The following is a 27,417-nucleotide window of genomic DNA, read 5'->3' as shown; positions in this document are numbered from 1 at the left end:
ACTTGACTGCGAAATAAGGTCAACATTTATAATGAAATTGATGCAGCGGTTTGGATTTCTGAAAAAGAAGAACTTGGCAGTCCTTACTGAGAGCTCTGGAGTGGTCTGGGTTTCTGATGCCTTTAGCCCGTAGTCTCTGTAAGAGCACTGTGGAGGACTGCTGCTTCACCAAGTACACCGCCATGGAGTAACTCTGTGGACACACAAGACCCCATCAAGAAATGTCATAATAATAATGTGAAAACAAATACTTTAAACTCCACATAGACACACAAACTGTCCTGGGCCAAACATAGAGAGCGTCATCAAAGAAGCTTATTATTCAAGGTGACTTAAGTTAGCAGACCCTCCTGCTCTGGTTTGCATTAACAAAATATCTATTTAAAATAGAAGTACTGTATGTATGCTTATTAAGAAATAGGTCATACATGTATTTTTATTGTTATTCTAGATAGATTAAAGCATTTATTAAAACAAAGGGAACAAATACTCCTTGTGTATGAGCCAAAAGTTATTACACACAAAAAAACTATACGGTAATTGGACCATTTTAAATGTCTGTATAACATTTCATAAACCAAAACAACCACAACAACAGTGTATGAGGTCAAGAAAGAGGAAAAACAAGCCCATTGTTAGATCACAGAAAATTTAAAGAAGCAAGTGTTTCGAGATCTTACTCTGAAGAGACAACGTTTTGGACAGGAATCTGTTTCCTTTTTCAGCATCGCAGTATCATAAGTACAACATATTTAACGAGGACAGTTTTGATTTGAGTCAGAAATGACTTCAGTCTAATGTGGTGTATGTTAAGAGGCACACATGTCTTGAACAAAGGAATGTATCAGGGATTGTGACAACTACTCAACCTTTGAAAATAAAATTAATCATTGGTTCAAACAAACCAATCAAATTATCTGTCTCTGTTCCTCGGGGCTTCTGGCTCTTCTTGCATTTAACCTGCTCACCATATGTGGGTCTTTTATTTGTAATAAATCAAACGTGTCCATTTGTAAGTAAAACTGTTCGTGAGCTTCCTGAGTGTTTCGTCTGGTGGACTGTCCTTTGAGGTGTTCTCTAATTGTTAAAGTTGTTTTAATGTCTTTTTATTATGGAGGAAATTTAGCAATCGTGCTAATTCCAACAGATTTACATCAACGCATGTTGATTAAAGTGCACTGTCATGATTCAATAAATAGAATAAATAAATAGAATAATAATAATATTACATAATTACATTATCAGTCATGTTCAATATCCGCTGTCAGAAACGGTGAAACTTTGGTTCTTACCCGTCCAATCTCAGCGGTCCACGACACCACAATGGTATTAGGAACTGTGGTGGACAATCTGACCAGTGAGGTAATGTTGATGGGCCGGCTGGGCCGCTTCGGCTCGACGCCATTTTTGGTTGGAGGAAGATAACCCTAGATGAAAGACAAGAATAAAAAAAAAATGTTCCTTCTTGTTTTTTAATTCTTTCACTCTTCAAGGAAAACACAAACATGCTGGATGGCTGTCAATGTTGTAAAAGCAGAGCTCCTCACCGGCAGGTTACACGGCTTTCCGTTAACTTTCACACACAGATTGGGTGGGAAATGGTCTTCCTGAGGACAGCTTGTCTCCGACAGGCAAAACCGCAACTGGACTTGAACTGAGAAGTCACATTTGTTCCCCGAGATGTCCCTTTGAGCACAGAAACAAATTGGTCACCACACATCGACAGAAACCATGTACAGTCGTGAATAATTCATGAATGATACAGAGTCCAGCATTGATGGAGCAGTGTGCATCTTACATCGAGCTGCTAATCTGCTGGACTTGCTGTGGCGTTAATGCAAAGGCGAAACACGTCTCCTGAAATCTCTGGCTGTTGTCTGATGCTGCAGAGAGACAGGAACAGAGGGGGAGGGCAGAAATGTTTAATGACTGGGAGACTTGGGCATGCACCAACTTTAAACTGTAGCAGAAGTTGGCTTATACAAAAGAGTCTGTGACTCACAGACAATGATGTAGACACAAAAAACAGTCAAATAAAATCACAGTGAATCAGTTTAAAATTACAGACAAAGCATCTGCATGAAACAAAAAAAGAACGGTGAAGAAATGTGTGCACAGCAGAGTATCAGTGGGTGTCCAGGGGAGAGCTTGCAGACAAATTACAAATAAACTAAAGAACACCTGGATGTCAAAACCAGACCATCTCACATAGGGGTGAAGAAGTAGAACAAAATGAACGTGTGTGTGTGTGTGTGTGTGTGTGTGTGTGTGTGTGTGTGTGTGTGTGTGTTCTATTTTTAGGCCCACAGAGAGGTGCTGGAAATAACTGGTACTACTAACCCAGCCTGTATTAAAGAGACAGCAGATTCGCAAAGACAAGAAAAAGTTTGTGTGTGCACGTTAGAGTGATGTAAGAAATAAAGAAGAATCTGTGAGCGGTGTACAGTCCTGTGTTCTCATTTGACTTTAATTGAAAACTCTGGTAAACTATTTCTTGATGAACTGTTTATAATTTTACAAAAACAGTCTTTGCGAGTTCAAGAACAAACCTCATGACTACTCCATGTGATTACGAAGTTGTACTGCATGACATAATAAATTTATAATAAAGAATAAAGTTCAATACTGTTAATTGTCTTTTGAAAAATAAAATAAAACGTGTGTGTGTGTGTGTGTGTGTGTGTGTGTGTGTGTGTGTGTGTGTGTGTGTGTGTGTGTGTGTGTGTGTGTGTGTGTGTGTGTGTGAGAGAGAGAGAGAGAGTCTGGAATCTGCTTAAAATGATCAAGAATTAAATGGAATGTTAAACAAAGACCTATCACACTTATAGACACCATTATTTTCAACTGAATCACTTCGTTGCTAAACTTGTACAGACTTAACTTTAACTGAAAATGCTATCTATTTATTCCAACTCTGAATGAGGGATACATTCACCTTGTTTCTATTCTTATGGGGGGTAAGGCGATGAGAGGAACAACAACTAAGTACTAACCAGAGGAAAGAAGGCTGGAGACTGGGAATAAACCAAAAATGGAACCATTAATTAACAGACTAAGTAAAAAACAGCTCAGTCCCTGCAGGAAATTGTTCAATTACAAAAATGGAACTAATTAAACTGTTCACCACTGAGTGAAAGCTTTTAGCCTTCATCACAAGAGTGAGCAGAGCACCTTGAGTGTGCATTAGCAGTATAACTATTCTTAAAATAGTAAGAGTGTCTCTTTGTGTATGCACACCACATTTTGTGAAACCTAATTGCTGAATCTCATTGGAAATCTTTTGGCCTGAAGGCTGAGTAAGTGAGGGGGATGATGAGATTCAGAATTACCTGTCATGTATTGTGACTGTTGCTTTAATCAGGCTGAACTGTCAGTGAGTGACAGCTTACAACACCGCCGAGGATCTGTGTGCATGCATGATCACAGCCCTAAACACACACACACACAAACACACGCACGCATGCACACACACACACACACAGTTTCTCTCCATGTAGGGCACTGAGGGAGGTGAATGATTACTGGACCAATCACATCCCTCCTCTCATCAGCCTTTCAAACAGCCATTTATTTTCACAGTTATGACCCATCTAACCACCCACATGGTGTATAATTTGTACAGCATGTATATATAGCATGTTTCTATTCATGCATCTTTTAAGAGGCAGCCTGTACACTGCAGAACAAAATCATAGGCACTGAGTGTGCTTTCGAACAACAGTCTTCCTCCTCTCCGGGCTCACGCGCTATAAATAGAAAGTGCTCTCTCACTCTCTCACTTTGTCCTCTCCTGCTCTCCTCTCACTATCTCTCTCTCTCTTACTCCCCCTCTTCATCTCTCCATCGCTCCATAACTCACTCTCTCTCTCTCTGGTTCTGTCTCTGGTGGTTGGAGTGTTTCTGGGGTTTTCGTGTGTGTGGTGAGGAGAGATATGAGACTGTTGGAAATGAGCTTTGATGGATGTCTTCCTCTCTCTCTCTCTCTCTCACACCCCCACACAAACTTTTTTTTTACCCCTACCAACACCAACCCACTGTGGCTTCTTTAGCGCTTTTATTTTAAGATGCAACTGAAGGTCTAATATCACATTCAGGATGTTTGACAAACTGGGATGATAAAACAAAAGTCGTTTTCCAGAATGTAATTCTAATGACCAATCAGCTATGTGACCTCAGTGGCCAAGACCAATATTTAAGTGCTTCTGGTGTAGCCAATGAATATCTAGATGATTATATGTCTGGGTCAAGTCCTTTTTCCAACTCAAACGGAAAAAGAGCAACAACAACATTTTGTAGTTTATATTTTCAATTACAGGTAGTTTATATTTAATTACACTAAATTCATGCAACACCTAAAATGTTTAAGAATTAAGCCATTATAAGGAATTAAATATGCTGAATCAATGCAGAATTTAGTTTTTATCAAATGAGTCTTTTCAACTTTACTGAAATAAAACTCAAAATTAATGATGCTTTTGGGCAGAGCTATTACTGATATTAAGTACAATTCTGCCACTGCAAGTTATCAACTTCTGCTTCACGATGACTGTGAGAATGTGAACGTGAATAAACACTTTTATACCTACATCGAGACATTGTCAGACACAAAAAAACAAGAGTTTGTTCCGTCTGAACATCAAAGCTGAAACAAGCTCACTTTCTGCAGCCGTTAAAGGGGTGGAGCACAGCTTGTGATGAACTGTGTGTGTGCTGTCACGCTATACATTCATTGCAATGCCATGAAGTAATCGGTCAGAAGTCTAGTGAAATGTGAAAGCTCTGACAAAGAGCTCTGGTACAGCAACTGTATGCCCTGAAAAGCTGAACGACCCCCGATGCACAGACAACTATTGACATTGTCTTATAGTGTGTGAAATGTGTGTGTTGGAGAGACAGATGGTGGGCAGAGTGACAGATGGGAAAATGACCTTCAATGGGATGATGTTTACGATGGAGAGAAATAACCCAAAACAGTCAACTCCCGGTCTATGGTGTTATCTATACTGAGGGGTATATGTATGATTTTGTCCAGTTACTGTTGGCTTAATCAAAAGGGTAATGATAATATCCCCTAGTTGAAGTCCTGGTTTGTATTGATTTTGAATTTTAATGGTTCAATTGGCATAGTTTTTATTTAATTATTTTTTTTATCCTAGGAAAGGGGATGAAAAGCATTTTAAACATCTCAGTAAAAGAAAACACAACATGCATCTACAGTAATCACATAATCACAAAGGAAGCTGTTTTTGACAATGACAACTTTCATGAGACTATTACCAATTTCATTAGACTACTAGTTTTAGCTCGGATGGCAACTGAGAGTGAATTACATATTGTGAAACGAGGCACACTTGAATTAAGTAAGGACGTAAAAAAAGGTGTGACAACTGCACGCATCCTGTTTAGAAGCACGCATATTATATATTATTAAGAGGTAAAAACTTGTTACATACCAGCGGAAAGCAGCAGTGAAGAATAAAAAATAGAGACTTGCAAAGACATTTGCAAACTTAATGTTTGTGGTTTAGAGGATTTGTCGTCATCCTCGCTAGTCGTCATCAGAAGTACTAGTCGCAGTTTAACTGATTATCAATATAATCTATATGTAGGCCCAAGACAGTTAAATATTCTGTCTAAGCCGTATCGCAGCCACTCACCATTCGACAGGACAGCAGCTCCGGATAATGGGCCTGATCTCCCTGCTCTACTGCCAGGATGTAAACCAGCACAGTGGACAAAGGAGCAGCGCAGGTACACTGGCATATAACCACTCAACTGGTGCAATGCATAACCACATTCAGCACAGGTCTATAGACTTAAAGCTGCAAGGAGCATAGAAGGCTGGTGATGCTACCACTGCAAACCAATTTCACAGCATTTACCGATAAGAGTAAGAAACACGTCGCAAAGTGACACACATTTCAGCAAAGTCAGACTTGAACGTGGACAGTCCACTGAGATGACTTTAACCTCCGTACAACGACTTACCACTTGGTCATCTGCGTCCAGTGTTTTCTAACCTTTTAGACTAGACGACTACTCTTTAAATTTCCGTTTAATTGACGGGGAAATCGGTTGCTAGAAACAACCCTAGTAACAATCAATCAAGCACCGCAGTTTAGTATAACTGTAGGGTACTTGTGCTTTATTACTCCACTACATTTTACAAACATATTCCAATTTACAGGAGCAATACGTAACTCATGTAGCCTTTAAAATGGGTACTGCACTCAAAATTCAAAACATTGGAGCCCCCCCCTCCATTTTCAAAAGCACCTTGAATATTTATCCTAGTTTTACCACGTTTCTAGTCGTGAAGCTTTGAAAAATACATTTATGAACTGAAAAATAAATAATGTTCTCATGTGTGCTCTTCAGCCTCACTAAAACCTAGCTCTCTGTATTGTATTTGTATGGGTGATCTTTCAAAAAGCATGGCGAGCATGAGTATTCTCACTATTCAGAACTTACACTCATTGACAGAACTAGAGAACTTGTGGCTCTGGGTTAAGTTCTGGTTTGAAGAGAAAAAGTGTGAGCTAAGTTACAGAGAATGTGCTCAGCTCTATAGTCGAGTCCTCAGCACAACAAAGACCAGCTGGAGTTTATTAACTTGTTAGTGGCTTTGCTACTTTTTCTCTGCCTGGTACACCACAGGCACACGTATGCACATCAACACACTAACACACAAAAACAAGAGCAGCCACTTGTACATGCACAAACAAAAGCACACACACTATTGTTCAAAGGCAGAACAAAAACATACGTCACTCAAATTGAAAACTATGACGCTAAAAGGATCCGCAACAAAAGGTCAGATCTGCATGCTACGCCCACATTCAGGGACAATTGAAAACTTTCCAGAAGTGTAACTTCCTCTCCTCTCACTCTAACAGCAATGATTCCATGTTATTATCTGCATGAGGGTGTTGCACACTTATACATTGACAGGGCTCATTAAGGCATTCCAGTGTGCTTACAGGACAGCCACAACATGCTGCCATTACGTTCTCTCATTTTGGCAGCTGGCCCTGCTATCCCCATTAACTTATATACTTTAGCAGCCATTTCACAATGTCTGAAGAGCTTGGCTTTATGTCACGTACGCCTTGCTTTAGTCTTCAAGAAACAAACTAAAAGCAACAATCATATGGTAGAAAGAACCATGATGCCTATGTGTGACAGCAGCTACAAGAGTGAGAAATGTTAAACGTTAAATCAGGATTTGGTTTGTCAAATCAGGAGACTCTTTAGGATGATGAAAAACCAGCCCAGGCTGAGAAAATAACGCTGCTTTTACGCTATTTCAGAGGAGTGGGAAGCCATTTTGTGCTGTGTGTTTATGGTTCGGAGGAGCCAGGGGCTCCTTTGTTGATATTCATTTGTTGTGAGGAGGCAGACTTGTTTACAGTGAGATAAGGATTTTGCTCGGTACCACGAAGAGCTTTTATGAGTACGAGAATCTCAGGTTGTGTTTTTGCAGGGCGAGTGAAGAGGAGGTGCCTTATTGCTTTCTGTGCGGTGGATGTTTGGGAACATTACCACCCTGACCTGTTGCATAAAGCTGATAATATATGTGATTACTATGTTTACTTATTCCCCGAGCAGACATGTATCTGCTGGCTAATCCGGGGTCAAAACAAGACGCACACAAACACTGATTTATAGTGATACAGCGTGCTTGCTCAAGGACACTACAGCAGGGTGGATAACAGCTCTCCTGGGAACTTGGACTTAGGATTCAGGTTGTTTTGATTTCTCTCTCTCTCTCTCTCTCTCTCTCTCTCTTTCTCTCTCTCTCTCTGTCAACCTGAACTGATTCTTATTTTTGCTGCAGGATAGAGTTGTAGCAAAGACCAATTTAACTGAGATAGAACAGTTTGAGACTAAGGCAGGACCAAAACCACATCAACCCTCCCAGTATCATGACAGAGGCAAGTGACACAAGTTCTGGTGGACCATGTCTTTATATTCTGTCACAAGCGCTCTGGTTTCCATTTTTTATTCAAACCGGAGCATTGTCTAAGTGATGTTTCAGCAGACTTTGATTGTATGCAGTAAAAACAATCTGATTGGAGAGAAAAAGAGGCAGAACACACTCTGCTGTAATGCAGTCCTGGATCCAATTAGCTGTAACCTCTGATGTTAAAGCTCCGGTGAGGAACTTTCGGTTGGTGTCTATTTTGGCAAGCCCTGTGGACAAAGCGGTGCCTCTGATCTCTGATTTTGTCCTGTACATGTGTAGGTAGGGTTTTTTAAGAAAGTCCTACAGAAACATTTCTGAGGGAAATATATAATGATTAAAAAGGCTGTTTGCAGCTAAATGCTGCATCTGACACATACCAGGGAATATACAGCCTCCTGTAAAATAAAGAGTCTATCTATCTATATATAGCCTCCTGCCTCTAAAATTGTAGCCCATGGGTGAAGAGATTGTCAGCCATAGCATAAAAGATCTGAAAACCCCGAAATAGTCAAACTTCATAAATCAGCTGCCAGTGGCTTTCTGCTCGTTTCCCAAACCCCAACTGAGGAATAAGATTTGTTCTCTGCAGCCAGAGCCCACAATCTCTGATCAGACAGAACTCAAAAAGTTTTGCTGAATTTATAAAATTTCCATTCTGAACATTTTGATTTATTCAACTCTAGTTTTATTTTTTCACATCTTTCTCACAGCACTAACAACAGCATTGTGTTACAAGAGCTCATTATTATAACTTATTATATATATATAACACACCTTAATCTTCAAATGCTGACATTTCTCCTTTCCAGTGTTTATTTATCTGTGATTGGCTGAATATTTACTGTTGCCATGGTGATATTAGATAAGTGAGGGATGGCATGGTTGATTGGATCTATTTATTGAACGTCATGTAAAATCTCACATCCTGGTCCGATCTACAACATGCATCATTAGTTACATATTGATTATATGTTACAATATTTGTCTTCTGCTTGCAGTGAATCCCAGCTCATCCCTTAATGGGGAGAGAAGAAGGTGTTTCTGCTCCTGAGAGTGTTTCAGTGTGAAATAACAAATCAGCAAATTAACACCGTGAAGGGAAGCAGATCAGTAAAACAGAAAGTGTTTGCTTTACTGTAAACAGGATCAAATATGTCAAACATTTATGCTTTTTTTGGTCACGAATGGAAAGTAATTTTACATGTTTTATCATTCTGGTGTGGACTATTTGTATGACAAAATAAGCGAAGCGAAATTGAATGATCAACTATTCTAAAAATAAACCTGCAGATTCATTGTTGTACATTTCTATATTGCTGCATTCATCAAAAACACGTGTAGAGAGGAAACATGTTCCTAGAAGGTATCCTAGTTTGATAAGTTATTTTGTTTGCGATGTATCAGACAATATTTAAAACTAAAATGAATTATTCACATCCTGCCATTAAAATTTGCCAACACACACAAACAAGAAATATTCTGTCTATAGTACAGTATATTTAATTTGTCATTTTCCAAGCAGAATGATCAACAGCTGATGATTCCACTGATAAGGATTTCTGCTTCTGTTTTCTACTTGTTTTTATGGTATAAAGAGTGTTTGGGATTTGGCTTTACTTTGGACCAAATAAGAAACATGAAGACTCCACTTTTGGCTCAAGGAAATTGTGATTCAAGATCTTTCTATATGAAAACTAAAATAACCATAACTTGCAGTCCTACTTGGGACAAAAGCAAACTGTATTTCAAGCTTCAGCGGCCTTTAAAAATAAACTGTAGACAATTAAATGACCTACTGGCCTAAATATGCAGTAAAACAATGGAACTCAGACATCTAGATTAGCTTTGTCCAAGATAATATATACCAAAATATCCTCATGGTGGGCTGACTCATCCATGCTCCAAACTCTTGATTAGACTTGGATTTTTTTTTGAATGTGATTCCCTCCATTGTATGAATAGCGGAGCAATCTTCTCATGAAACAAGCCATTATGCACGAAACGCTCATCAAACTAGGAATGGGCTTGCATCCTTTTACCGGAGATGTGGTGATTAAATCATGTATAATGCATGCGAGCCACAGTGAAATCCATAATGAGTACAGAGGCATAGTTCTCAATGGCGGACTGAAAATGACGGAGATGAGACTGGCGTTCGAGCAGCGAGGTCACCATGGTAATAAAGGAGTAGTTGTTGATCAGTTTGGACTGGCGGGGCTAAACTGTGGGCTCACCTTTATCCTAGGAACTGAGCAGACTGAGCAGAGAGCACAAGGCTGTACGGGAGGGAGGGAGGGAGGGAGGGAGGGAAGACGAGGAGGAATAATGACAGGGAGACAGAGAGGGAGGATGGTGTGAGATAGATAATGACTATATTCCCATACACGCAAGAAACCAGGCTACAGTGAGAAATCAGGTACAGGCAGGAAATCTGAATTTACATGCATTTAAATTCCTTATTTAAACATGAATGTAGATGCAGCTGGTCAGAAAACACTTTTTTTCTTATGTCTGGTTTATGATGGCGATGTATGCTACTGCAGCTTGAGGAGTTTGCAGAACTTGGACTGATGTCGCATTGAGGAGGCTCTCTATTGACGGAGCACAGGCTTTAATTATTACTGAGTGATGCTTTCATAAATCCATCTACAACATCCTTATATCTTTATATTACATGTTTCATTGTGTGAAGTGCTAATATTAAAGAAAACCATTTTTCCAATTCAGAAAATATGAAGAACGAAATAAACCACCGCCAATAAAACTAAAGGCTCTAACACTTGGTTGAATAATAGAATAGCACAGATCGAGTATAAAGTAAAACGAAACACAGCATGAGAGCATCCTAAAGTTGCTTACATTGATGGATTTCCAGCAGAAGAGAAATATGCTGTTTTTTTATTCGATTGAAGTTCTGATTTTATATAACAGATGCAGTAGGGAGCTGTTGTGCAAAAGTCTTGGAAGTGTTCATGTCTAAGGATGACCTTATAAACACAGTATTGTATCAGTAGAGTGTAATTTGGAGATATTTAATGGTTACTCTATTCTAAAAATAGCAGCTTCAAACAGCTGCAGCTTCAGCCTACACATTTACAATCAATAAATCTTTAATCTACTCGCATGTTTCGACCTTCAGCTTGTCTGTGGGTTGATCAGCTTTAAAATCCTGCAATTGCTGTAACTCATTCTCTCTTTTCATCCTTCACAATTTTGGTCTTTCATGCTTTTCACATTGCAATGCTTCTGCGTTCCAGGAGTGTGTGTAAAAATGTGCTTTGTTAACATCACATTTTAAGGTTTATCACTTCATGCTCCTCTCTATGATGATGCACATTATTTGTGCTCTGTTACATTTATTTGTCTTGTAGACTTTTGGAGGTCGTGACCTTTTCTCTCTCTCTCTTTTGCATCAAAATACTTTTATGCACCAAAATTATCATACTGCTGCAACCATGCACCCCCTTTTAAAAGCCTTTAAGAAATGTTGAGGACAGACATTGAATAAATGGGCTATCTCCTGCAAAAATAAAATGAATCTCACAAACCAAGAGAGCAAGCCAGCAAGTGGGGGAAGGGAGCCAGTTAACAAAAAAAAAAAAGAGAAAGTGAGAGATAAAGAAATTTGAGGCAACAGGAGGGGCAGCAACAACGGGGGAGAAGAAGAAGAGAGAGGAGGAGAGGGATTGAGCTGTAATCAGAAGATCAGAGAGAAGTAAACATGCAGAGAAGACCGACTGTGGTAGAAACTGAGACCAAAGCTGCTTCAAGTAAGAGATAAAAAAAATATCCCCCAGTCTACCCACAAGCTGAGACATGTAATTAATTAAGTGGATTCATTACTGGCCTTCATTATTATTACCATAAAGAGGGTCGTCACCTCCAAAATGAGTTTCATATAGAAGAATACAATTCCAGCTGAGTTAAACAATGTGCCCCAGTTTCCTCACAGACATCATTTTTCGCGCTCTCTGCTTCTCTGGGAACAATACGATCAGCGTGCATTATTTATTGGAAAGAATGTGTGTGGTTTGAACGGACAGTATATGCAAATGTGTGTGTGTGTGTGTGTGTGTGTGTGAGTGAGAGAGAGAGAGAGAGAGAGAGAGAGAGAGAGAGAGAGAGAGAGAGAGAGAGAGAGAGAGAGAGAGAGAATGAGAGAGAGAATGAGAGAGAGAGAGAGAGAGAATGAGAGATGTGAACATGCGATTCAGATTCAAATGAGAGGAGGGTGTGTTCTGCAGGCACAGGTGTATGCCTGTGGGATTTCATCACTTTGCATGCAAATTTCAACCGAGGATGGCCACGAGACACAGAGTGAGCGTGGAGGAAGATGGAGGGACACCGAAAGGGATGGAACAAGCAGGAAATGGACGGAGTGTGGAAGGGAGAGGGAAAAAGGAGAAAGATGGTGTGATGACAGAGCTGCAGGCTCTGTGTTTGTACACGCGTCTGCAGGCAAATTAATCATGAGATGGTCTCTCTAACTCCATTAAAATGCTAATGTAGGAAAATGTAGACATTTACATATATTTGCAATACAGTCCAGAGCCCAAAGAGAGTTATTATGCTAAATGCAGGCTGGCTGCTGGATGCACAACTGAACACAATCTAATCAAGATAAAGTGAAGATTAAAAGTCTCCAAAGTAGTGAGTAAGAGTGACGACTGGATACAAGACAGGGTGCTTGCTTAAACACTGAAATGTAAACTTATTAGAGCCATGTACAACAATTTTCTCAATCAGTCTTCGTGCGAGAGGGGATCTTACACGAACACCACTTTTGTGTTGTGCTCATTTTATGTGTTAGACTTGTGCATTAGTCTCACTGATTCTAAATGACTTTTTATAACATTTGAATTCAAAATGAATCTCTTAATCTTTGGTGGATCATTCGATAAGTGCCAGTGTCTTTAGCATTTTATCAACACACAGTCAGGTAGTTCTGAAGTAGTACATTAGCAGACATTTAACTACAAACATATGAATCAATAAAAAAGTCTGTTTCATGATAAGAATGTAAACATTTTCAAGATTTGAAACCATGTTTTCAGGTTCTTGACAAAGTTTTAATCAAACATTAAAAATACTTTAACTGTTGCACTCAAGTACAAAGTAAATATTTATCTCTAGTTTTTATTTCATTTCCTTGTTTGACATGACATTATGACGGTTTCTCTTGATGTTTAGTCATGCAATTCAAGTTATTATGGTAATCCTCCAATTACTGTAGGTTTTTTCTGCTGGAGTTGTATAGTAATGAAAACATTTTTTGTACTTGTGATGTCTATGCATAGGTCCTGTGGTCCTTTAAATATTTGCACAACTTATATTGTATATTGATCTTGGTTTTATATCACATGCATGTTGTGTGTGTGTGTGTGTGTGTGTGTGTGTGTGTGTGTGTGTGTGTATATATATGTATATGTGTGTGTGTGTGTGTGTGTGTGTGTGTGTGTGTGTGTGTGTGTGTGTCCATTTCACTTGTTCATGTCTGATAAAGGGCGAGGGTCGGAAATGTTACAGGTAGTAATTTGTCTATTAAATTTAATTTAATCGGAGCAGCTTCTGGAGTGCGGGCTATTCTTTCTACTTTAAAAAATATCTTTTGTACATACAGTAGAATAAGGTGCTGTGCATTACACAAAGTGGTAAACATTGAAATTTAATTTGACGCTTAGATTATAATTAAGAGTTGCCACATGTGGAGTTTAGCTTTGTTCAGTAGCACATGGTTTCATTCAGAGCTATAGCAGAACTGTTCCCTCTGCAGAGCTACAGGATGACGGTTATACTGCCTGAACTGTCATTGCACACTATATATAGTTTCCTCTAGGACATGTGACCCTATGTTAAGATAAATGCAATACACTCAATGTATGTAGCTGATGATCCACATGCAGCCTTTCATTGATATTCAGAGCCCTCACATAGCTGTAAAAACATTCTCACAGCTTGATATATAACATACAGTGAAAGAATAATGACAATTCATCATGGGGGAGGGGGCACTCAATGCTCATACTCAATGTTCAGGCCCACACTGAACAAACTCCAGCAAAGCAATCCATACAAATATGCAAATAGGAGTGATTATTTACCTACAATGCATTCAGAGGCTGAATGTCACTATTAGAGATGGTTAAAGCACCAACTTAATATTTTTTACTATAACGTCTTGGTAACATTTGGGGCCTTCGTCGACTCTCTCTGTCTTTTGGGGGAAATATGCCATTGTATTTCTGAAGTAACAATTCTGTGTCGTGTTATTACGTTAGCAGGCGGCCACAGCATCAGCTCTGTAGACTGCTCTCCAAAGTAAAAGAAGACACAAATGTCAAAGACAGTTTTTAATTTAACTGGATTACTCGTCGTCAGATAGGGGTTAAATATAAACATGATAAAACGTGTTATCTGTGACTGTCATGGTGTAAATAGTTAAGAGATACTGAAAAGATCGCGTTTGACCTTTCTTGTTGTTTTTAAATTCACTGGATTGTTGAAGATACAGATAAGAAACATATGGCGGGGAGAGAGGAGATGACGCGTACAAAACCTCCATGGTTACTATAAATGGTGTGTGTCTTAACCACCTCCACAACCTTCTATGCAGCGTGTATTTTTACATTTCTACATATAGAATTTGGCTGCTGTATACATTCTGTTCTGTATGAAACAACAAACATATTTAATACATTTTTCAGAGGCTTTGTGGAAGCGTCGCTGTTTTCTGACTCGCATAGCTTTTCAGTAGCTTAGCTGTTGCAGTGGTAACATACCAGCCAAGCTACATTTCACCCACAAGAAAGTTGAAGCGCAGCAGAACGCTACTTCTGTATGACAGTGACATCAACTGTCTATTCCTCAATGCCTCCTACTACTACCACAACTACTACTCGTAATAATAATAATAAAGCTTGTTTCATTTCTCCGAGGTGTAGCTTTGGTGTAGTGAAGCTTAATATTAAATGGAGTATGCAGTAGAAGCTTAGCTCACTACATTATACGTGGCTTGCCCAACACGGCTATTCTTGTATACTTAAACCAAATTTGACTCTTCCATATCACTAAACACCAAACTCTTGCTATCAGCTTATCTGACAGACATGCCATAAATCATCCAAACGTGTGTATTTTACCCTTTATTATGTATTTAGCAAAAGGTTGTGCGTCAATGTGTCCATCTACCAACTCTCACACTAAAAACACTCACACCTGTTCTCACCTAGACTGGTGGGCTTGATGAGCTCGTCCAGCATGTCATAGAAGGGCAGCCTCTGCAGTTTGACGTCTGGATGGACCGGATGCAGCGTGGTAGAGTTGGACAGGTGGTGTGTCAGCCCGGTCAATTCGTGTTTCCCTGGCCCGAGCAGTGAGAGGGGCAATAAGGCGGCAGGCGAAGGGGCTCCTCCATTACCGGCATGGCCCTCATATGCCAGCTGTGTCAGGCCAGCGGGCAGGGCAGCGCCGCCCCCTCCGACCATTCCCGCTGAGGCTGGGTGGTGTGGCCCGGGCATGGTGAGCTCTGAGTGGGATATCATTTTTGCGGGGAAGCGTCGTCGGTAGAGCTCTTTCACCTTCATGTGTACTGCAGGGCTGCAGCCGACCTTTAGCAGGTGCAGCGCCTTCGTCAGCAGCTCGTGCTTGCGTCCGTGCTTGTTGCGGCCGGCGTAGCCCAGCAGTACCTGCAGCTCCGACACCCGCAGGCTCATCACCATTTGCTGTAATGGGGGAGATAAAGAGAAAGAGGACGAGAAATTAACTTTTGAGAAGCAACACCAACAGCAAATTAAGGGAGATGTACAAAAGGTATTGATACACGGCCAATATCGTGTTGACATGATACTCAAACCAGTGAGGCTGTTGGCCTCCATTACTTCTTAAAAAAAGCTCATCAGCCAACCAAAGAGTCAACTGGTTTTGTTTATATTATCGTTGACCACAATGAATGACAACAGTGTGACCTGTGACGTTAGAAGAGAGTGTAGTGTTAGTCAAAGGTAGCCCAATTGTCAATAATCAGTGTTAGTCAAATATTGTGTGAAAAAAATGGTATTGGAGCAGATCTAATACAAGAACCTCCTCACCCTACAATCAACAATTATTAATGAGTAAAATCTAAAAGTCGATTTATCATTTTTAAGGTATACTGACATATTTCAAATGAGATATAGGGTACATCAATATACTTGTCTTCAATAGAGCCACCAATTCACCTGTTTCTTTTATCCATTTAGCATTCTCAAATTGATCCTCCTTGATGGGAATGCATATTTTAAGCAGCACCTGGGGCAACAACACCGTATGAAACTTGTATGAAACAGTTTTTCTCTTGAGGCTAAAACTCAAGAGGGTTGAGTAAAGGGCACAGTAATTCAGGGGAATATCTGATACAAACCTCTGCAGGATGAGAAACTATTTTTAGTTTAGTTTTAGATGCTTTTTTTTTAAAATGAGGTGTCCTGTGTGGGTAAGACCGAAAGATCTCAGGACCGAGCCAGGACAAAAAGGTACTGTAGGGACATGTCATACATACAGACTACGAGCTTGTGAAAAGAGACCTGGATATAAAGTCTGCTGCTGCCTGCAGAGCTGTGCAGAGATTTTAAAAAGGCACACAGCAGCATTACAGGGGAAAAGTTGAAAAAGCTGAACTTGATGCAAATTTCCTCTGGTGCAATGTGAGCTTCAATCAGGTGAGAGCAAATCACGCTCGGTTTGATTTCTTCAGAGTAACTACACTGCTGAGTTGGCAGAGAGAGAGTGATGGTCCTTTCCATCACACATGCAAATACGCAATATCGCTCATCTTTGCCCTCCTGTTATCATTATGTCATTCAAAACATTCATAAAGAGCCAAAACAGACACTAAATTTGACCCTGATACTATTTTGTAGAAGCAAACAAACTGCAGCATAAAATTATCAACTTCCTCCAGTTTAACGGCTTTGTCAGAAAACAATCCTTCCTGTCAGAGCACAGTATGTAGTATGGTAATTATGTGCTCATGCAACACGCACAACAGTGTATAGGAGGCCAGAGATTTCCTGCCACTCGTTTTCTGCACTCCCTCCCTCCTCTGCTAACCTATAGGTGTAAAAATACATAGCTGGGTTGAATTTCAAAAGATCTGCACCCGTGGTCTGTCTTTATCTGGCTTGGTTTTTGTATGTTGTACAACCCTTTTTTAAATAATGTGTATTCCATTAAAGTCATAGTTTTAGAAAAGGTTAATCTCCTGATCAGTTTAGTCGAACCTGTCTGCTGGATCAGCACCTTTCCACACAAAACTGGAGGCAGTGCAGACTGGAGCTGCTGCAGCAAGTAGTGTATATGGTAATAAGGCAGCATCCACTGACTTCTGGTACAGGTTCAGGTTTAAGGGAACTGTGCAAATGTATATGTGCCCTCCTTCAGGTGAAACTTAACAAAGAGAAGACAAGGTTACAACCTCAGTGAGTGTAATGCAGCACTTCCTGTAGCTGTAAAAGATTGAGTTCAATAATAAACACATGAAGCCGCTCCCTGCAAGTTGCTGACATTCCTCGGCTGAAGTAATCAAAAAACAAACGCTTAATAGACACCCAGCTTGGATTTCTAAAACTAAACATCACAGTTCATTATTATTGAGGGTTTTCTTAAGATAACTTTTGACACAGCACATCACAGGTTTAAGTTCAATGTGAACCAGAACACTGCTGTTATGACACATTTAAAGTCTTAAAACCTCACTTAAGTCAGGCTGGCTTTGAAGGGAAGAATGTAAGACCAGGAGGAAGTATTAGAAAAGTTCATACTTAAATTCTACCAGAAATAAACACCACGGTAGAACTGAAAGTAGTTCCACTTCCTTTACATAAAAAGGTGATTTTTATTTTATTTTCTGAGAATGAGAACAGTGGCACTGTTGTTTCTTATGATCACCTCTCTACAGCAACGAAAGCAAGAACTGTACAAGTTATAATTAAAGATCCTGACTTTCAGCTAGTAATGACAGATTAACAAGCATCAATGAAGGCAATCTACACTGTTTATGTACGATCAGCTGTGTGTTTCTTCGAGCTAAAACGCACGCACACACACACACACACACACACAGTTAGATACTGCCTGTAAGACTGTCTTTGACAAACCTCCTCCCTTCATCTCTTTTAATGACAGAGCAGGGATAAAAAAAAAAAAGCACAAAGGCACCAACACACATGGCTTCAAAGACAAAGCATGCAGGCTGTCAGTGCTCATTGTGCTGCTTTCATAATCAGTTATTGTAACGCACACTTTTATTGTTATTTACAGCATTTTTGTGCTGTTGTGTCCGTACAAAGGACTAAACCTAAAAGCCTTTGAATATGATTTGTTTCGTCGTCTTCTAATAATAAGACACATTGTTGTAAGCTTTCTCTGGAGTTTTTGCATGTAATTGACATTTACAAAGACATATATGAGCGCTGGGGGCTTTGTTTCCTGACCTCACCATAGCAGTGGCATTTTGATCTGGGTGGGGGGGGGTTTGCATACACATAACAATAGTATAGCATTTCTAATATCTGCAACAGAATTCATGAATGCAAGAATTATCCTTATATGGCCTATTAATTAATGATTAACTGTAAAAAAAAAAAAAAAAAAAAAAGATTTTCTCTTGAGTAAAACAAAAGGATAATGTTACTAGAATGCATATCATATTTGTTTAAAGAACTTACCGAATACATTAAAGAGAAATACTCCTTACCTCACTCTTTAACTTTTGTTACACTTCCATTATTTTACAGAAATGTGACAAAGATGCGAGTGACGTAGATGACCAGACTGAATCTTATTTTACCACTTTCAAACGTTGCTACAAGTCAAAAAAGTGAAACATTGAAGAACCTAAAAACTTTCATTTTGAAGCCTTGGTGTGAACTGTGAAGAAAACCCTCTCACTCTGATGAGTGAGACCAACCACAGAGCTGTACTGTATCATTATGACCGACGCATTGACAACAGGGGGGAAAGGAAGTGAAACTCTCCAAGTCATGCACTTTACTGTAAAGCATGTTCCACTTTTACACTTCTAACTTTCAGTGCCTGCATAGTGCAGAACACCACAATATACTACAAATAAAAGAACTACATTTAATACATCTAAAAATAAAGAAAACATCAATATCAACGAGTGGAAAATGTGCTGCATTTTATTTCCCATTCGATATCTCTAAAAAAAAAAGAATGATCAAGCATGATCAGAAGTCCTAGCAACAAATGGCCCTACAAGATTTCTTATTTGTGGATCCTGACAAAAAACACTACAACTTTATTAGGCCTGCTTATTGCTTAGACTTTACCAAAACACTATTATTCTGACAGATGACACAAAGATTTTAATTTGATCAATTGCAACTAGTTAACTAACTAACTATCCATCATGTTGGGAAATCATCACCTTTTCTATATGCTCAGTTCTTTAAATGGGTTAGACTTAAGGTACATCAACACATAGAAACACAATGTGGAAAGACAATTCCTACAATCTATAAAGCTGGTAAAATGTAATAAAACATGCCTGTGTGATGTCTCCATTATTAGTTGCTGACAATATGTCAGAAAAGAGAAGACAAATTTATGAACTTCCAAAAACCAAGGTGACATCTTTCAACTTCCTGTTTTACCTGGAGCTCAAATACATTCAGGAAAAAGACGAAAAGAAAGCAACCAAATATCTGCATTGAGCTGCTCTAACCACTGATTCATTTATATTTTGATATTTTGCTTAAAATGGGACAATATTGATTCCTATATTATTGTGAATTAATTCTCTGTGAAATCAACTGATGGATGGATGGATTTTTTTTAAGTAGAGGTTAAAAGGCTCACTGTAGTATGTGGTTTTTGGGTTCCTGCATTGAGAGAACCGTTTTGCACCATCTGGGCTAAACCCACGCTCCACACTGCTAAAAGTGACAGAGCAGAGGCTTCTGTTTACAGACCAAACACTGCATCCTGTGTACAGCTGCCACATATGCAGAGCAATGCATACACACACACACAAACCCAAAGAGTCTGATGTATACAACATCAAGACAGAATTACGAGTCAGGACGTAGACCGATTCTTGTCGTTTGTCACTTTAGACAACCTGTAAGCGCACGTATGTATTTATCAAAAAGGAAGCAGACCCAAACTCGTGACTGTGATGTTGATGCCTTCAGTCTGAATCTGAACCACACTGCAGATAAAAAAAAAAAAAAAAAGACATCAGTCCAACACAGGCGGCTCTTCCTGCAGCACGAGGAGCACTGCCACAGGTGCTGCAAACAGCCAGCTGCTGTCCGGTGTGATTTTTGACATTTAGAGATATTCATTGACTGAACAAACATTTAAATAATTCAATCATATTCAGCCTGCACTCTGACAACACACAGGGGGAAAAACACACACACACACACACACACACACACACACACACACACACAGTGGGGTGGCTTGGCCAAGAAACCCTCCTGCTGGCGACATAATGACCGCTTCCATGAAATATGCATGTGGTGGAGAAGACGGGTGTGTGAAAAAATGATGACACTGGCCGCCCACCATTTCTCTCTATCACGCACACAGGGACACACACACACACACACACACACACACACACACACACACACACACACACACACACACACACACACACACACACACACACACACACACACACACACACACACACACACACACACACACACACACACACACACACACACACACACACACACACACACACACACACACACACACACACACACACACACACACACACACACACACACACACACACACACACACACACACACACACACACACACACACACACACACACACACACACACACGGTATCGGCTAGTTTTATCGTAGATATGTATATATAAGGCTCGATTTATTCACCAGTCAAATAGCCTTTCATTTGAGTTTCATTGTATTAAACTAGCAGTTCTCTTTCACACATCTTCCAATAATCGAAAAGACACAAGTAAGACATTGTGCTGGTCGAGTGACTCGTGTTGAATATTGAACATTTGGCGACTGACCAAGCTGATGTACTTGACATATTATGAGTGATTACACGCTGTTATGATGTTGGGCAAACAGTAGCTATGGCCACACGGACACAATAATTGGTTTTAAAAGCTTGATTACAATAAAACATGGTTCTTGTAAACATGTAAATCAGAGGATTATAATCATCATTTGAAGCAAATTGTCATTCCCAACGAGAGAGGTGGCTCATGCCGATCGTTATTCCTATCAATATCAACGTACTCACTTGTTCTGATCGTGTCTTCCTGCATTTCTGTCTCTCTCTTTAACTGTAAATATCTAAAGGTCCTTCTGCAGACATGCACTGTCCCTGTGTTTATCAACTGCAGGACAAGTAGGCTATGTATGAACTGCTGAGCTTGCAGCTTAAGTGGGGAAAACAGCAAAAAAATAAATGCATGAAGAGTTAGCACAAGCTGGCTTAATGATTATTTAAATCAAGTCTTTTAACCATATAACTTTAAATTGACCCATTTTGGTTGTTGGCTCTGAAAGCACAAAAGTCACTCCGTTACCTATTTGACTACAGATAAAGCCAGGTGTGACCAAAGCATGCCTGTGTGAGAATGTGCTCCATTGTACTGTCTTAGTGAAACAACTTGACGTGTAGGTGCAAAGGGAGGCTGAAAGAGGCGAGAAAGGATACAACACGAAGAGAGAGGCTGGTGGTAACAGCTCGCTCTCTCTCTCTCTCTCACACACACACACACGGTTTCTAAAGCCAGTGAGGATGTTTTTGCATTACATTTATCAGCCTATGACATTTTGCACTTTCATACAGATATATCAAAATGTGACATTTGTGGAACCTGAGAAAGAACGAGGATTCAATGTGTGCACCACAGAAATTCCAAAAGACACATTTTAACCAACCACTCGACACTCACTGAAACCCACAAAAACACAGAATGACGACATTTCCTTGTGCAAGTCAACCAAAATAATTTAGAAAAAAAACACTATGAGAAGTGTCCAGATAAAGATAGCATCACACTGCACGACAGAGCAGCAGAAAGCTCCAATGAAAATGTAAAGACACCTTATGATAAGCATAAGTCTACATATTAAGAGGTTCGAGCGGAGATTTCATGTTAAGATGTTAAAAAACTCTAATTATGGCGCTGCACTGACTGCACCGTGTACTCTCCTCATTATTTATTTAGTGCATCTATTCAAACAAATGTTTACATCCTGTAGTCCTAAAGTTAAAGTTGGTAAATGCAAATATTCAAAAATAGAACAAGATAGAAAGTAAGGGATGCATGTTGCCTCAGACTCTTTTTTTAAGACCCAACCTTTTGAGGAACTTGGTGATTTAATCTGCATTTCCCCCGCCGCTTCAGTTTTGGTTCCTAAGCTTGTACTCCCTGATGCCTCAGGAATCATCAAGAAGTTTGACCCTCGGGCTGAGTGCTAAAATACAATTTTCACAAAAGCTAAAAGCTCAACAGAATTTCAGGCTGCAAGCAAGCACTCATCACTACCTTCTGAACCACTTATGAACAACTATACTTGGGACGAGGGTTTTAACCCTTTATAAATATCTTGATTAGAAGTTTGAGCAGAGATATGAGAGCTAGATTAACACACATGAACAACATCAATCCCTGGATTGATACAAACAGGGGATGCTGCAGGGCTTATTTGGCATTTTAACCCATAACTCATGGGCACACACTGAATTAAGACTTTTAACAGAGTTCACTTATTTTTGTTTGCCTAGATAGATATAAGAGAAAGTTTAATAAATATATTCCTAAATTAGAGTCTTGTTTGCATTTTTCCTACCTGTATCAAATGTCTCTTAATAGCTTGGCATGAGAAAGATTAAATAAAACATTATATTTGGGCTTCCTGCAGAAGTCAACTTGTTGATCAGAGGAGCAGGTGCTTTTTGAAACATGGAGGTATATGAAAGCTCCAAATGTTGAATTTCTTATCAAAAGTCAGCGCATCATAACCTTTCCAAAAAGTTCTGAGATCATGTTAACAGACGGAGGGATGAACAGATTGAAGAGGATGCAAATAAAACCTCTGTTCCGTTGGCAGAGCAGTAAACATTTGAACATGAGCTGGTTCTTGCCAAGCATCATTTCTCACAAAGACCAGCGACATATTTCAGAAACAAATTGACTGAACATAAACTTTACATCTTTGTGTGGCAGGCAGATTTATAAAAGGACTTCAAATGATGATTTGTCTTTGTGTTTCTGCCTCATGCTGATTCTCTCTTGATGCTTGCTCAGACACGTTGCTGCTTCCTTTTCCCAGAACATCTGCTCTGCTTCACAAAGTCTTAAAGTGACCCCTCTTCATCCCAAGATTTTAACCAATAGAGATTATCCACCAAAACAGGTTTAATCTTAAAAATCTAAACAAAAAACAAGTTATTTTGATGTCAAAATGACTGGAAACTTCAATTGAGAAGAAATTGAAGTTACCTACAAATGTTTCCAGCAGTTAGACTGTGTTCAGAGAAAATAATCACTCAGGCAGGTCTGCATGTCACTCTCAGGGACGCTAATACATCGGATTTATCCAAATGGAAATATTCATAACAGTCAAATATTCAGCTGAACAGCCAAACCTGATTCGCCCCAAATCAATAAATAAAAAAAGAATCAAGATGTTGTGTTGGTCTAGTCTTATTTTTAGTTGGAATATTGTATACTCATATTTCTAACACCATCTAAATATCCATACAGAGGGACCAAAGATAGATCTTTTTCCAAAGCTTGTTGTCTCCTGTCCCATAATAAGCCGGCATTGCGGCAACCTAAAACAGTGGTGCCCTACCTTGTTTACTTTCCGGACCCAAAGAAGGAAAGCGATCGATGTCCTAGATGTTAGTTTTGGTTCAAACCTTTCGGTGGATAATGTTATGAATAATGGTGGATAATAAGTGATAATGTTGTCATGTCCGTTATATCTCAGAACAGATTGTGAGTCTCTCTCTCTTTCAAACCACATTTCAAATGTCACAACAGCTGATATCAGTAATGTGCTACTTTTCTGTGATAAACAGAACAGAATCATTTTATATACATGCTTCATTGTTTGACAACAGAAACAAAAACATAAATATTGTGAGCTCAGCTGTAATAAAAAGCAGCACAGAGGATAACAAAGGTCAAAATGGGGAGAAAAAAAAAAGTAAATTGGTCGTTTTTGCACTTAAATAAAAATAAAATGGTTTAACAAGCTGAGTCACAACAGAGTCGATCTCACGCTTCATCAGGAAGAGGAAGAAGATAGCTATCTGTCCTGTTTTCTGAGTGTTTCAGTCTGGATATAGATCTTTTAAAAAGTGAACGTGAAATTAAAGTTAATGTCCTTCCTAAACATTGTGTCCAATATTTATCTGGTATACTGTGGACATGGTTTCACTGTTCACTTTGAGCTCGACTTGATTGATGGTAACTACAGTCTCATCTCCTCTCTGTGTTTGGTAGATTCTTGTCAGACTGGAGACTAGTTTGTGTGTGTGTGTGTGTGTGTGTGTGTGTGTGTGTGTGTGTGTGTGTGTGTGTGTGTGTGTGTGTGTGTGTGTGGTAGGGGGTAATAATTTGCTGTGTCCAGAGCTGGTGAGATGACTGATGGAGGGATGAAGAGGAGGGGGATGGGAAGAGAGAAAGAGAGCAGCTGAGCCTCCGAACCAAATGTAATTCTCCACAGCTCAAGTGAAACACAGGAGGGAGGGGGCGTTCAAGATGTAAGGACATTATTAACCATTCAGTTTTATTCCAGTGACACACTGTTCCTCGTCATAGAAACACACGAGTATCTATCATGTACAAACTATTTTAAATTTGAGTTTGGTTTAACTTTGCTCTCCACATACAAACATGGAACATTTGACATTAAAGAAAGGAGTACTGCAGATACAAACACATATTTTCTGTGTTTTCCTCAGTCTATCGTCGGACATTGAAGGGAGACATGAATTTGATCAGCTCATAAATACTAAACCAGCAGTCACTGATATGTTGTTGAGCTGTGGAAGAAGTCATTATCTTATCACAACGTTGTCTGATAAAATGAACAAAAAAGCAGTTTAGCGATGAGATCAGCTGGACAGAATCTGAGATGACGGCTCACAGAGGAACTTGTATATAATGACAGTAAACAGGCAGCAGGTAGGCCTCTTTGAAGAGGAGGGACAGGTTGGAACTGGCGAGTGGCCGAGTCGCTATGAATGTTCCTTTTATCTGTAAGGAGAAACACCGGCCTACACACACACAAACACACACACACGCACACGCACACGCACACAGGCTTACAATGAGATCTAGTTTCTGAGAAAATCTGAATAAGCGCAGGTAACCAAGCCCACTCTCCATTTCACATCTGATATCAGTGTTTCCCCTACCATTATATTAGGGGCGCGGCCCGCCCCCCTTGAAGGCCAAGTTGATTAGAATTTTTTTCATTTTTATTTTTATTTTTTAGATTTACTTTTGGGCTTTTTGTGCCTTTATTGTAGAGATAGAATAGTGGATAGAGTCGGAAATCAGGGAAAGAAGTCATATAAGGATACCTGTCCGAAAGAACAGGACAGCTGTCATTAAAAGTAACGCATGAACACCAAGATTCCTTCAAGTGTTTGTGTCGGCGTCCGTCTCCCCGCATCATGTCATGTTTTGACACCTTTATTTATTGACATTGTTAAAGTATGTAATGTTGTCTTGCAGTATCTCATGGCAGTGCGAGGCAGTTAAGATAAATACATGTTTCATTACTTTCTTAAATTATTCCTTTATTTCCAGAATGTCAAAATATACTCAGTAAAAACAACAACTGTTTTTGTCGGTGCACCTACATTTTCACAACTCCCAACCAGTTGTTCTAAAGGGGTCATGACTGTAAACAAGTGCTAAGAGGGTATTTACTGGTATACAATCTCTCTTCCCACATATGCACCATGCACCAAATATTTCACAGTTATATTATCATGCGAGGTGCTTCAGTTCAGCTGAGCTCACACGCGGGGGGCCATCACAAACACTGAACATGCATGCTAAGACCTGACCCACTAAGAGTTTGCATGCAAAGGGGGGACATGTTCACACACATAAAGCATTAGGACGCATTAGGACGGACGCGCACACACACACACACACACACACACACACACAGCAAAGTAAAAACCCACAAAAGACTGACAGACACGCATGTGTGAGAAACCTCAAATGCACCGTTCAGTCCCATGATTATCATACGACATGCACACAATCACACTTCCTGCCTTAGTGAGTGACTAAATCTGCATGGAGGCTTCATACGTTCCTCTTCACAACAGAGATGCGAGATTAAAGATGTCTAATGATAATGATTAACTCCACCTGACATTGGAAATGTCAAAATGGTCGGGTGGAAAGACAAATTTAGGGTAGTTTTTTTTTTCCATTGCCAGAGGCCACACAGTACTCCATAAATATTTTCTCGCCTCATGACGACATTGAGATGTAATGCATGGAAACAGGAGTCACTAGACCACACCTAGATTCTGACTCTTTCTTGCAATCTTTAGCAATATCAGGATTTTACACTTTAGTTAAAAAAAAAAAAAAATGGTCAAAAAGACATCTTGAGGGTCACTGAACCCGCTATGTTTCTATCACTGATTGAGTACTTCTGGTTCAGGCACAAATAGCTAACAATCAAAATCACATGTAACTTTTAGTCCAACTGCAATTTCTGGCCACTAAATAAACTTAATAAGATTGTCAGTAACACAGTCATAATCAGGAACTTTCAAGGAAGCAAAAATCCAAGAGCACTGAAGCTGTCTTGCATTTTGTATGTACTGGTCATGCCCTTACCTTTACAAATATTGGATGGTGGTATTTCACACACCATGTCCCAGATAATAAACGTAAAGTTAAAACCCAACCCTCTTGTTTGGGGTCACTAGAGGTGCAGCTATCTGCCCAAACACGAGACCTTGTCCTCTGCTTCTCTTTTGGCCAGGTATGATGTCTGCCAAACATGACGCATTACTGCTTAGATGGAGAGACGCTGCCCTGCCCACTAATGTGCAATGGTTGGCAGACCTTATGTCCTGCTTAAAGCTAAAGAACATCAGGCATTCACTCCAAACATTCAAATGAGAGACTTTTCTGAACTGTTTTCTGAAACCTTGATTCAAATGCAGCTTGCCCATATCTTTCTTTAATGTGACTGGGGAAAAGTCTACTCATGTCAACGCTGCTAGTGACTGGGTAAGGATTGTTTTGCAGTGTGTTTGGTTTTATTTGTAATTTTATTATTCTTAAAGGTAAACAAGAACACAGGCTGTTAGTGTAGGTTCATGAGTAACTTCCTTATCATGTGCGTTTTTTGCCTCTGTCTTTTTCTGTTTCTCTATTCTCCGTGTGTGTTGG

At 39.6% G+C, this 27,417-nt stretch overlaps 1 protein-coding gene across 1 annotated transcript in view; it reads right to left on the bottom strand.

The window, feature by feature from the left end:
* LOC109986829 (E3 SUMO-protein ligase PIAS1-like) overlaps positions 1–27,417 on the bottom strand; it is a 52,953-nt gene that overhangs the window by 12,679 nt on the left and 12,857 nt on the right. The window contains 5 exon segments of the mRNA XM_020637657.3: positions 88–193; positions 1,293–1,427; positions 1,548–1,686; positions 1,799–1,883; positions 15,192–15,687. Of these exon segments, the coding sequence (XP_020493313.2) occupies positions 88–193; positions 1,293–1,427; positions 1,548–1,686; positions 1,799–1,883; positions 15,192–15,687 (961 nt within the window).

The sequence above is a fragment of the Labrus bergylta genome, chromosome 3 (genome assembly GCF_963930695.1).
Source record: "Labrus bergylta chromosome 3, fLabBer1.1, whole genome shotgun sequence".
Classification (NCBI taxonomy): domain Eukaryota; kingdom Metazoa; phylum Chordata; class Actinopteri; order Labriformes; family Labridae; genus Labrus; species Labrus bergylta.
Note: the sequence above shows the minus strand (reverse complement) of the source record. Positions and strands in the feature narration are given on the sequence as shown.